The sequence below is a fragment of the Anticarsia gemmatalis genome, chromosome 26, assembly GCF_050436995.1.
Source record: "Anticarsia gemmatalis isolate Benzon Research Colony breed Stoneville strain chromosome 26, ilAntGemm2 primary, whole genome shotgun sequence".
Taxonomy (NCBI): domain Eukaryota; kingdom Metazoa; phylum Arthropoda; class Insecta; order Lepidoptera; family Erebidae; genus Anticarsia; species Anticarsia gemmatalis.
The window spans coordinates 4,558,256-4,572,806 of NC_134770.1; the positions used below are offsets into that span (position 1 = coordinate 4,558,256).

General features: G+C 32.8%; 1 protein-coding gene across 6 annotated transcripts in view; it reads right to left on the reverse strand.

The window, feature by feature from the left end:
- LOC142984169 (irregular chiasm C-roughest protein-like) overlaps positions 1 to 14,551 on the reverse strand; it is an 89,573-nt gene that overhangs the window by 20,042 nt on the left and 54,980 nt on the right. For all 6 annotated transcript variants that reach the window (XR_012960136.1, XM_076131590.1, XM_076131591.1 and 3 more), the window contains exon 3: positions 4,957 to 5,107. Coding sequence is in view for 5 of the 6 variants with exons in the window: in XM_076131590.1 (XP_075987705.1) it covers positions 4,957 to 5,107 (151 nt within the window). In the remaining variant the exon portion in view is untranslated. The remainder of the gene's footprint in view (positions 1 to 4,956; positions 5,108 to 14,551) is intronic.

Consider the following 14,551-nt stretch of genomic DNA (forward strand, 5'->3'; position numbering starts at 1 on the left):
GAGCTACCAATAAGAAAACCCAGTTAGCATTTCAAACAGCCTGAGAATTGAAACCAAACCTTGCTGTCATATTCAATACTCACTGCTTAGACCACAGAGACAATTCATAGAACATATTTATTGAACTCCATGTTATAATTATTTTTCTTTTGAGAATATTACGTCACAGTTCTATCTAACCAAATACTGATTACCAGAAGCAATAGAAACAAGAAATAAAATATCTCAAAGCTTCAAAGCTCAATACGATTACATAAGCCAAGCTTGTATAACACAAAATAAATATTTATTCCACTTTTCTTAAAACGCGTATAAATAATAAACCTCAACGAAACTCGAGATATAAGGTAAATTCACGTTTTTAACTCGGCAAGAGCTTCTAGCCTACTTAAGACGATCTTTCATCGTGTCTTAAAAACGTTGAAATTCATTTTTCATCGCCGGAGCAAAAGTGATGTTCTGATAATATATCTTATTGTTTTTGAGTTGGAAATGAATTGGTGTAGGAAATTGTGACGTTGAGAAGTTTATTTTGTTCGTACCAAATGTATTTGGTAATTGTTTTATAATACTGAAATCTGTCTTTTTAGAACTAAATTTGTGTATGAAATTCTTAAACAAATTATTAAATTACATCAAAATTACATTTCACATATTTAAATAAAAAGAACAGAATATCGGCATCATAATGTAGGATTTTTGTTAGTTTTTGTAGGACAGCAATTTTATTTGTTAATAGAGACCACTGAGACGGTACAAGTTTTATTTTTCTAATACTTCCTATGCGACAACTGAAATATTGCTTTTCAACAAATAAAAACGTTGTTCTTTTCAAATAGTTTTGGAAAGAGCATGACGCAAAAATCCATTATTTAATTTTAGATCCCCTACTTTCTTATTTACATACATTTTAAATTCCACCTCCCACCGCAGAATTCGTTAATAGTATAGCGTGATTCTAGGTCTCCTAGATCTAATACATCTTTTAATAGATACTAGTATACCTACAATCTAAAGCTAGCTAATTAACAAAACTTAAAGAAATTACAATTGTTTTCGAACTGCCAAATAAATCAAGAGAAACCTTGAATCTTTTCTACGTTCGTCAAGCAATAGATACGAGCCAAGAAAGGTCTATGACCTCTTGCGTAAATTTCTAATAATATCTAATGCAAATGTATGAAATGTGAAATGTTTTAAATCAAAATTTATTGGTAGAGGAATATTTCTTTGATAGCTGTGCTGAAAGATCTGAATGGAGCTATGTGTGGTCTATAGATCACCATTACTAAGGAAAATCCCGTTTGATATAAAAAAAATGGAGACTGACTTTTTAACTAGTCATTACTTTAAAACTTTCGCGTTGCATTGTTTTTTATATAATAGAATATGGGATTTAACGCGAACACATATTCAGCTTAAAATGCCTAACGTTTCGCCACTGGTAACACTCGCAGAGGTCTGGCTGTCAGTCAGCCAGTAGATAATTCTTGTATTACATTTTAAACTAGCCATCTAAAGCATAGAGACTCTCAGCTTAAGTATTACTAAGCAGTCACCCATCTGTAGAATGTCCGCGGCAAGGGTTGCTTAACCACTGATAGTTTCAACTGGCTGTAAGAGCAGCCGTTTACTGTAGAATAGAAGATGTTTCTCCTTCCCTATAATAATTATGTAGCCGTTGAAATAACAGTAAAGTATAATACATATTTCTCAATACTTCATTATTTTAGTTTCTCTTATACTTGATATTGTCACTATAATATCTTGATATTGTCAGTCAACAGATTTCAATATAGGCCCAAGGTTAATATTGCTTATAGAATTTTTTTCTAGAATATTTTTATACATACTAGGCGATACCCGTGACGACACACATATTTTTTTTAAAGGAAATCTTGTCTTGCTATTGCGATTAGACTCCCGAGGTGGATAAAATGATTTTAAATTTTTCTATTTCGTTTAGAACTTCTCAAAAGCCCAGAGTTTGATAACGTACTGAGTGTGTGGCAAAAGGTTCCCCTATTATATATAAAAAATAAATATCATAGGATTGATTAAGCAAAAATATACAATCAGGGGTATTTTCTGAGACAAAAATGACTACTAATTGTGATTTTGACAGACATTTTGATTTCTGTCTACCCCTGCGTTAAATAGACAAACAGTTTTTATATAATAAGTATATGTATGTGTATGTTGTGAAATATTGGGCGTACATAATCTAACAGTTCAGACCGGCTAGACAGACAGACAAAAAGTTATACTTACTTACGTAAAAAGTAATAAGTAGAAATATTTCTAGAAATATAAGTTACGTACTTCTTACGTGTATTGTACTTTTCTGGTTTCTTTATTATTTATTCTTGGAAATGATTAAGTAATGAGATGTTGTTACTTCTAAAGAAACGTTAATAGTGCGGCATGTTTCTTGTATGTAATAGGAAATATTAATGACTGTATGTACTTTTGTATAACATGACGCGTGTTGAACCAAATAGTGTAAGCACGGTCCTTGCATTTTCGGGTATACCTTTTGGGTACATATTATTGGTAAAATGGAATAGAGAGGTTATATTTATTGCTATATTATACCGGATACGTCAATGGGCTACTGATGCGAAAAAGAAATTGCCGGACCTAAACCTCGATTTTAGAATTAACAGTAAATTGATAAAAAAAGATTAAAATAAGGAATTTAATACTATTCAACTATGATAACATATAAAAAACTATGATTTGTGAATTATTAATTATTAAAAAAAAATCTTCGTTTCTCCACACCGCAGCCTCACTTCGCGTCAATGGACATTAAGCAATAGCTTAAACTAAGCTACAGCTATTATAACTTAAACTCCCCATAGTTAAAATCCGAGAACCAACAACTACATACATAATAGTAACTGGAACGTTTTAGCACAACTTTCATAGGAAACTATAAACATTTCCTTGTATCAATTGCATTGTATATTTCCTCGCAGCCATTAGAATTACTACCTATGCACTTTGGCTTCCGCACCGGCTTAGAGATGAAACGATAAACTATTGTTAGCTATTCAGTATCTACTTTATTACACGAACTTTCTACAGACCAAACTAGGATTATGTTATTAGTACATAGTTTTAATGTTAACGACTGTCAGGACCCACAATTTAATGTGCCTTCCGAAACACGGAGGAACTCGATACATATAAGATGGTCACCCATCTACAGAACAACCTTGGGAAGCGTAGCTTAACCTCAGAGATCAATCCGTGCGACTGTTATCACGACTATGCCACGAGCTCATCCAGTGAAAAATCCAAATGAACTTCTAAAATATATACAGAGATACATTTCAATAAAAGATTAAAGGGGTTTTTGACTGACAGCAATGCATTGATGGTCAGAATTGATTCCAAGAAATGTAAGACTGCTAACAGCTTTGAAAGATATCGGATCGAACACTGTTAAAAACAAAACACATCTGCTTATTTGTCAGTCTATTAAAATTATATCTGTAAAAGTCTCTCTTACATTGAACAAAAAAATACTTAGCATAATGTAGATTTATTAATGCGCCTTTATTAATTTATTTTGGGGCTAAAAACATGACGTCTAGAAAAAAATACTTATATCTTCTTATACCAAATGTGATTATAAGTAGCGAGCATTACGTATACAAAAAAGTATACCAAAAACAACTTCACAAGAGCGAATTTTCTCAACAAAAAATATTCTTTATTGCAATAAAAGAAAATATTTTCAGCGGTCATCGCTACGCATGTTGGTTGTGACTCAGATGTAAATAAAAACGCACTTTTACACACAGCAACTGATATTTACAAGGTATTTTCAACCTTGATGTGTTGTAATAAGGTCGAGAATTGAGTGAGAGCAGCACACATTGTGTAGTTCGCGAGAACAATTTTATGTTTTAGGGTTGAGTAGAACGAAAGGTAAAACTTATTTGAAACCGCTTGAAATATAGATATAGATTATAATAATGTAGACGTCGACAAAGAAAGTATCCACTGATTATTTCGAACTAAACAAGCAATCTAATAGCTTGATTCTCTACTACTATCGACTACCGACAACCGGCCAGTTATCACACGAAGTTTGACACGAAAATCGTTTAGTGCCTTTACCGGGCTCCGTAAGAACTATTTTGACAGAAATGTCGACCTCTCGATACTCGACAGTACTGTCCGTAGAGAATTGCGCTACAAGAAAGTATTTTCCTAAAAGCACTTTTATAAAAAAAGTATTTGAATTACTATTTTTAATAGGTGAGCATGTGGGCTTCTGCTCATCTCTCCAAAAAGGCTAGGTTTTATATATGTTTTCTAAAATTTCTTTCACAAAAATTCTGCAGACAAACTCGCTACTTTAAACTAAATAGGGAACCCGCTTTACTGCCGGGAACATTTAAAAAAGTTGATTATTTGGCACGGAGAGCCGTGCGAATAATAACATAGCTAGATATTTAGGTAAATTACTGGCTCGCCTCCGTTATTTGGGCTAGAGAATAAAGGTACGGCTACACCTGCTAGCCAGACTCATGATTAAAGAGAAATGGAGATCTACTTTGGGACTAATGCCTAATTTTGCGTTCGAGTGTTTGATTATTTTAGGAGGTTGGAAAATAGTTTTCATGTCACTATATAAGTGTCAAGTATGTCACTATATAAGTGTGTAGTATTTATAGTTCTAGTGTATAATTGGGATACTATTTAGTACTGTCTTGGTAAGTCTATAAGGACGGCCGGGACTGGACATTGTGGAATACCATGAGGATGACATTTGGCTGACACTATATTGAAGGAATTTTTGGCTAAGAAGTCACACAATTAACAACGATGATAAACACTTAATTGTTGTCAATATAAACAGTCGTTGTGTGAAGCACTTATAGCAGAAGTAACTGGGAAATTTAAGGAATTAAAAAGAAATCCAGTTTCCGGAGTCCTTACCTTCGTCGTCGCTCCCGATCATGGCGTATCTGTCGTAACCGCTGAGGTTGCGATGTGTTCCCAGTCCGAAGTCGTCCTTGGTCCATTGCAGAGAGCCCGCCTTGTTCTCCACGCGGCAAGGGAGAGTCACTCGCGAGCCGACTATGGCACTCTGTTGGCAAAAACATATCGATTGGTTATTTCATTTGAAAGTTGAATAAATTTCATGATGTAATTCTAAAATAGATTCAAAGCCTAATTCCTTCCTATTTTGAGAGGAGGAGGAGGGGACCCTTGCCCTGCACTGGGACAGTAATTGGTTTAATAAAACTAGAAAAATAATGATAGAAAATTTAACTGTAATTTTGAATTAGGTAAATTGAGAAGATTTTAGTGCCTCTATTGAATGTTTTAGCGGCTGATTTGCTTTGAGATCGTCCATAAACGTTAGAATATGCCATGGCAACAACAAAGTTTGATTCAAATCGACCAAAATGGTTCATGGGATAATTTACTATACTTACTGGTTGTTTCGAACCATTCTTTTGATTTGACATTTGCCGGTTATGGATCGTTGGTTAAAGAATAACTTTTTCTTATTCAAATGTATCTATTCAAATTATCTTTAGTGTCTTTCACATATAAGTAGTTAGAATTGTATCGTGGTTTAGGCTTAGGAAAAAAAACTAGCTAGAAAAAAACAGTTATCGCTAGCTCTCATTTAAAATGATTATCACAAATTATTTAATAAACGCTTACTAAAATGATTACATGACACGAAGTGTGTCATTTCTAAAACTGCAAATACTAGTGATTCAACGATTCTACTCGTACTTATAAAAAAGTAAAGGAAATGACGAATCATCTTGAATACTCAACTACACATAAAATGTTAATATTACGAGCGTATTGGTCATGTAGACGAACTCGTAGTCTTAACTTTAATAATAGCACTATTGTATAAGTTGACACCTCCCACGTAAGTGGTTGCAGGCTCGAACCCGAGGCAAGACACCAATGACTTTTGGAAGTTATGTGTGTATTAGAAATAATTATCACATGCTCCAACGGTGAAGGAAAACATCGTGAGGAAACCTTGCATGCCTAAAATTTGTTTAATACATTTATTGAGGGTATGCAAAGTCCCCAACCCGCACTTGGCCAGCGTGGTGGACTCAAGGTCTAAACCCTCCCTCATTACGGGAGGAGACCCTTGCCCAGCAGTGGGACAGTAATGGGTTAAATTCAATTTAATTTTTAAAATCACTAACACACGCTAAATAACGTTTCTTAAAACCTATTTTCTAGTATAGATTAGGAATACAAATAGGCTTTGTAAAGTACTTAAGCTAGCGTCGCATCTATCAATACATAAGGTGTCGTAAATTTGGTTCTGACTAATATAATTCAATTTTATTCATTTGATCCTAGATGTAAGTCTTATTTATGAACTAATACTAGTAGTTGAATTTATTTCCTTACTATGTTCTGATTGTGGTCCCTAATATTTTGTACAAGGGATAATAACTTCTACCTTATTATACCTGCTTATCCTACTACGTCCAAGTTGAAATGCTATTTCAGTCTTATCATCTCATTATCCAGTCATATTATCTTAATCTTATTTCATCATCTCTCTTGCTCTCATTTCACAAAAATTGCCTCATTATTTCACGAAGAACTACTTTTTTGCCAATAAGTAAATCTGTATCCGGTCCAAATTGCAAGTCAGAATAACCATCATTATACTCAAGGCTTGGTTGCAATCGATCACGTATTATTATACACTTATTACGAAAATTTACCAAATAACCGTCACTATCCAATTAAGAGTTTATATTTAATAACTGTCGGATTAAATTCGGTTGTAATAGCGCCATTACGATAAAATCAATCGCATTATTATGAATAAATTATATTGAGGTTGGACAATTTGTTGTTCCATTTAACAAGTATATGCCTAGTCACTTTATTGAAAGAATTATATGCCTTCCTAAGCTTTCTTCTCGTTGTGGTAGACAGAAAACAAAAATATCTGTTTTGAAAGATTTTAAAATTAAATACAGCGTGTGTTTTTTGGACATTGATATTTTCATAAATTATAACAGTTTCTAAGCAATGACAAAAGCTTTCGAGAAACTTAAATAATTTTACATTAGATTGACAACTCAACAAGGAATTAAGAATATCATAAAACAATTCTACAATACTTTTTCTTAGGATAATGTCACCGACACATACTTTAGGTACAGTTTCAAATACTACTACTATCTACATACTACTCTACCTTCAAAATGTCTAGAAAATTACTTTTCAAAAATATTTCAACAAAAATTCTAAATCCTAACATCCTCCATACAAGTTGAGTAAATCTTGCGGCGGCCATCTTTGACTCATACGTCATTACTTAGTGCAAGTACTGTAAGTGTAATCTTTAGAAAGCAGCTCTGAAAGGGATGTGGCGTCCTCGTTTTGTTCCCGTTTGAGTTAAATGTGTAACGGTGAAAGGATTATGTATTGTATGGTCGTGTTTCTTTATGAAGTATCTTTCCGACATATTATTTTGCCTAGTGTTATAGAGAAAACATTATATTTTGAACACTGGAAACTTTTTAGCACTTTTCAATTTGATTTAATTTGTTTATTATCAGTGATATTGTTGGTCAATTTTTATATTGGGGTTTGTAAGGCATAAACTGTAAAATTTATACTCAACATACTGTTTTTATTCATTTAAAAATACATAATAATGTTACTACGGAAATAAGAAGATAGCCGATTTTTTCTCCAGCTATTTCTGCCTATAATTTTTTACGGGATTGTACGTACATTTTTATACACAGAAAAGCTCGTGAACATAAGTAATTAGGTTATAAAATAACAATATTCGTCAGCAATAACCACAACGTTGATCAACATTGTGTGACATTACATGCTCAATCTGTTGCAAGCTAATTGCCGTGAAATGCTCAATTACTCTTGATAATTAAATCATTATATTACCCTCAAGTGCCCAACTGAAATTGGCCACTTACTTTTGATTTCTCCACCAAATTTTCTTGAGAATAAGGCACTGTCAAAAATTAAATAGTAATTGTATCTAGAACATATCGGCAAGATTGTGTTGTACTTTGTGTCCGTATGTTTTTAAAAATCCCCGATAAATCAAATCACAGCTTTAATGAGTGACCCTTTTCTCAATTAATTACATGCATTTTTAGCATTCAATCATAAAAAATATCTGTACTGGTACTCTTTCATGTACTCAATCGTAAACCGAACAAAATAATGTAAAACAATTTCCAAAAAGTCCGATTAACATAACCAAAATACAACCATTCAATGTTCAAAGCTCACCGCTACAAAACGCTGTATATTCAAAGCATTAACAGTAGCGCTACCATGAGTGGTAACTATAGTCTCCCGTACCTCGATTCCCTACCACTACCGACTACCGATAACCGGCTAGCTATCGAAATTTTGACATTAAGAATGTATTGCCAAAATGTTTCCTACGACACCCGTCAGAGGCGCTGATCAGATTTTTATACAAAATTTCTCGATGACAGTTCGGTTGTCGGTAGTCGATAGTAGTAGAGAATCGAGGCACCGGAGACACTGTAGTTCTCGTAAAACTCGAACAGCGCCTCTAGCGGATAGTTAAGGTACCAAAATTGCTACCATGGGTCGCTATATTTAATTACGTGTAGTTAAATTAAACAACAGTGAATGTAGATTGGCTTTGTCGTTCATTCTTTCCCTATTTGAGCCCACTGTTGTAGTTGCGTTCTCACGTTAACTACTCTAGTTTTTAACTACGCCAACTCATGGTAGGGCTACAGATTACAAGATCGAAAGATATCTTTATGAACAATTTGTATTCAATGCGATAACTAAACGAACGTTATATTTAGATTCCTTAAATACTGTGGCGCTACTGACGATTTTAACGATAGTACGACTAACAAAATGCCTATGGAAATGTGACAATTATACATTTAAATTTATTCCGTTGTGTGGTGTGAGTTATAGGCGGATTGACATAGAAAATGTAAGTTATGGGTTTATAAACTGACAGTATGAATTAGAAGACATTCCACCTGTCGTGTTTTGGACACGATTTTTTTGAGTTTAGTATATTAAGAAATTATTACTATTATTGCTTTCAAAATAATCTCTGCAGTGAAAGATTTTACATTAGCATTGCAGTTGCATGTAAAATAAGATAAAAATTTAAATATATTGTTATTTATGATAGTTGTATCAACTGAAACAAACAATATTTCGAAAACCAGTTTAATTTGGAATCACAAAATAATATAACTATGTATTTAATCGAAATCGGGAAATGTACAGCAATGAGGCAATTATTAAAACTATCTAACATTTGTACTTTGAAACTATTTAAAAGAAATAATGCAACAAAATTTACTTAGCAAATGCCAAATTTCATTTCCTTTGAAATACACACTTTCTAAACACATTAGACAAGCTATATTTAGTTTGACAGTCACCCTAAACGTCAATCCCATAGATCTGCCCTACCCTAAGAATTCGTTCGCTATTTAAAACCTCACTATTTATAATGCTGGGGCTACATTAGCGAGCGAAGATTCGTATGGTGTTGGCGCGACAAAAACATCGTGTTCGGGTATGGGCGATGTTCTTGTCTACATTAAGGCGGGCGAAGATTCGTGTCGAGTTGACGCGATGCATCGTGCCTTGTGCTGTTCAGTTTGTTGTGCGGAGACGTGAGCGGTAAATTAAAAATGTTACTCCACTCCATAGTGTAAAAAATTAAATGCACGTCCGTCTCGCTTCAAAGCCTGGACGACACTGAATTGACGTAGATGTAGCCACCTAAGCGAATATTGGCGCGACAAATCCCTTTGATTCGCGCCAGTTTACCGACAGCTCCTCGATACTACATCGTCTTCGCCCGAATACTACGCGATGACACGATGAACCCGGCCACATTCATCGCGTTAACACGAATATTCGCCATAGCCCGCTAATGTAGCCCCAGCATAACTGAAGCATTTGAAAAGTAAACATTTGCACTTGGATGGAATAATAAGCTTTTAAATTATTTATTATTTGAGTTTAATAATAAGAGATGAGTAAATGTTGGGATAACTTTGCGGGTCATTGGCGCTGAATATCATTCAGAATGTCCTTCATGAATCAAACTACTTAATATTTTACCATTTAAGTTCTACAATAAGATTGGTAAATATTTTTTATACAATAATAAAATGAAGTCATCACCTATTTTTATTGAGGGAACTAAAGTTTGAATGTTTTAAAATCGTAGGAGACCTTGTCTTTTTAATTTATAGAATTTGTCTATCCATCGTGTGTTGATTGTATTTTAATTTTGACATGTTTTTGCTGATAAGAAGAATTAACTATCCTGAGTCTAACATAAATAGTAGTATTTATTCTTTCATCGTATTTCCTATGACTTGTACCACAATACAAAATACTTTGTTTACAGGCACGAAGTATTCAAAAACTGTCGCCTCTCCGTGTTAACATCGGATCAGCCATAACACACACACACATACACAGACTCACACGTAAATCTATCCGTGTGTATACATAGATAGTTTCATTAATACATGTCTCTGTAGACAGATTCTGTAGCATAATATGTCTCTCCAACTCGTTGTTTGCGAATAAAATTAAAATTCCGTTAATTATAATTTGATATCTGGTTTGGATTTGATTGGTTAAAATATTGGCCAATGGTAACATTGACACTAATGACCATGGTGTAGGTAAACCATAATTGATGATACAGGCCTACAAAGACTTTGTTTGTAGAGACAAATGTTTTAATTTTTTAAGACGAAAAAATGGTTTTTTATTCTAATTTATTTTAAAACATAGGTAATACTTTAAACAAAGTTACTTCTTTATTTTAATATTCATGTTCCATTGATTTAGGCAAAACTAACCAATAAACTATTTGGCAGATTATGATCTATAATTTATGCGCTCTGATTTATTTTATCTATGGCCAAAAAGGCGGTTCTTTATTTATTTTATAGTCTATTTCTTAATTTTATAACATAAAATATATTTTTAACATTCAGATCGTATTTTTTTACTTATAAAGAAATTAATTCTAAACATTAATATATATTTTTTTATTCTGTCTTTTGAATATTCATATATTGAAACTGTATTTTATTTCCATTTGGTTTAAATGGTATCAACAACATATTATCCTTATGATAACATCATACTACCAGGCACGTGTTGAATACATCTTAAAAATATCTATAATTTATTTTATAATATACTAGCTATAACCCACGACTTCATGGGAATGCGTCATTTTCCCGGGGTAAAAAGTAGCCTATGTCCTTTCTCGGGTATCAAAATATCTACATACCAAATTTCATGCAAATTGGTTCAGTAGTTTAGGCGTGATTGAGTAACAGACAGACAGACAGACAGACAGAGTTACTTTTGCATTTATAATATTAGTATGGATAGAGCTAACCAATTTCGGAGTAAGTAGCAACTACAGTCCAACTACTTAGTAGAGAGTCTGTACCATCGTAACTGTCGAAAGTATATAAAATTCAGAAATTAGTACCTCAGTGTGACCTGTCTGAAGCATTTGTTTTATCTTAGAAATACACAGCAGTATTAGTTATAATCTAGATATATTATTATATATTGACATGCAAAACAAGTAAGCTGTGAGTTTCGTGGCGTTTTCAAGAGCAACTAGCTTTTCCGAAACGAAGAACGAACGAAATTTTGTATTGTACGAATTTTACGAAATAAAGTATATTTTTAATTTGATAAATCGTCCATTCCAAAGCCCTCTACTAAGTCGCCGGACTAAAGAACTAGGTTTGATTCCCAAAAGGTATAAGTATTTGTAATTGAAAATGAAAAAAAATGAAATTAATAAGTATTTTTTTTAGAAATACGTTTTTTCTGTACCCATATGTATATGTAAAATTCCACGCTACAAGAACATATTTTAATACGCAAATTACTTTTAACAAACGCTAAACCATTAAATACACTAACATAAATAAATTAAAGTCCATTCCAACTTAAACATTTAACTCAAACCGTAACACTATTTCCAGACGCAAAGTTCACATAAAGCAGTACATTTTAAGATCTCCTATGTTCCGTAAAGTCTTCCAATGGGGAAGGAAATGGTTTACCATCTCAATAACTCTGCTACTCTCGGTGCACGTTTAAAGGTACGTTTTAGATTACTGCAGCCGGTCCGTACATTTTAAATTAATTAAATGTGTTAGGTAGTTTTCTTTAATACATTTAAAACTAAGTTCACGCCTTGTAGGTGTCGGAAAACCGAACTGATAGATAAAATTATATATTATGTCAATTACGAAAGTTTTTAAGTTCATAAACTAATTGATTGATACTTGTTCCAAAATATAACAAAAAATATTTAAAAAATATACCCAGAAGTAGGTATAGTTACAAGAGGCATATCACTTAAAAGTGAATATTAAACCACATTTAATATTACAACCAAATATATACTAATACTAAAAATGCAAAAGCTTTGTTTGTTTGGACAAATGTATTTTACTAAAACAAAGCCCAAACTACGGAATGTAATTTGATAAAACGTAGAAATGTTATAACTCATGTACCTACCAGAATTACTCCTAGACTATACAAATATAGTCTACTTCGACAAAGTCGCGGCAAAGACTTAGTAATAAGTAAAACATACTCTTAATTAAAAATCAAAGCTCAAACTCTTCCGAACCGTCACCAAGCAACCATTAGTTCAATAACCCATTAAAATAAAATTGATAAACGTTAACGTCGTTAAACGGCAGTTAAACTCCGGTTAATGTGACACTGTTGCATTAACGGTTGATTAAATTAAATGTGTATTAACGTTGCTTTGAATGGGGCCGACTGAGATATCGAGAGAGTAATGAGTTGTATGGCCTGAGTGTGTGAGAGATGAGATGGATTGGTATAGCTACAAGCGGGAATATGTGTACGTTTTACCTTTTGAAGTTCATGCTTAGGAATTTGAAGAACACTACATACATTTTACAAAATGTTGTTTTTTAGTTTGACTTTTAAGATTATGAAACAGTCGGTATATTGGAAAAATAAAGATTTAAGCAAAGACGACTAGGATATGGAACAGTGTTGTGCCAAGTGCAAAATTAGTTCTTAGATATTGGCCATGACTGTCATGTCTCTTGTACCCAAATAAGAAACCTTTTATGGTTTTAATTGTTTATAGTATATGATAAAGTTGTGATTTGTAATTTATTTCACAAATTAGTTCAATTTCATTCACAACATTTAGCTTTTCAACATACTAACACAGTTAATCATTATAAATCTATAAATTATTTCTTAAATACTAAATATTTTTTGTCAGAAGCTTATTTTCTAACAAAAATATCTCTTACATAAAAATATACAAGTTGTGCTATCGTTACTGAGACCATACGCCAACTATATAACCGTTTATTAGATATAGTCATTTTCCCATACATCTTAGATGTAAGCGATGCGTGTCACTTTCTAGGTTAACTTGCTGTGGTTGATTGCTAGTTTTGTAATAGAAAGTTGTGATCATGCTGTTCAGAGCAACAGTAGTTCAATGTTAGCTATATTGGATAGAAGATTAATACTTTGCAAGTAAAGTACTGTAGAAAATAACCAGTGATTTTAGAGATTCACGTTTTTTTCACAAAGTCTAACTGCACGTTTGGCGCAATAGTGGACGTGGTCACCTCGCCGCATCTTACATATCACACAAATATTTGTATACCATAGTACAAGCTCTGCTAAGTAAGATCAAATGCCAGCATGTGAGTTGCTCACATTTATTTGTTAATTTAGTGATTATGAAAAAAAAGAAGAAAAGGCCTGGGCAGAGATCTAAGGTTTGATTTTTGAGTTGGGCAAGCTGCTAATGTACTTATAAAATGTTTTGTTTCTCGTTATTCTCAATAGTATGGAGATGGCTTTGGCAAAAGAGTGGTCGTTTTTACATGTACTAACTGCCGTTAAACTGAACCATCATTGTAAATAACAATGCATTTCATACACCACTGCCTACATTTCGGGTATAACATAGATGACTTTAAACAATAAAATAAAAGCATTTCACGTAGAATGATAACAAATATATGAAAGAAACTATAACATTTTGAACATAAGAGTTGACCACCACTTATCTAAAGGTGTCGAAACAGGCTTTCTTATTAATAGCATCAATTTGAAGACGTTATTTTTTTAATACAGACACAATTTACTAAACTTTTATAGCTTAGAAACATAGAAAAACAGGTAGCGATCCATTTATTAACGTTTTAAAAACCAGCTTTTTATTTATTTCCATATAACCCGAAAACTAGTTAAGTTAATTACTGAACGAAAGTTATCTATCACTACAATGTTAATTTTTAATGGCGTTATTCATTTAAAAGCTGTTTTAGTACATTTCTTTATTTCTTATTAAAACTGGTTTTTACTGCCGAAAAATGTGGATATATTATTTTTTTAGGTTTATGTTGCGAGTTAGTGAAAATAAAATACTTAAGTTAGTTTATTTTGCTTTTAATACTATCTTAGTTAG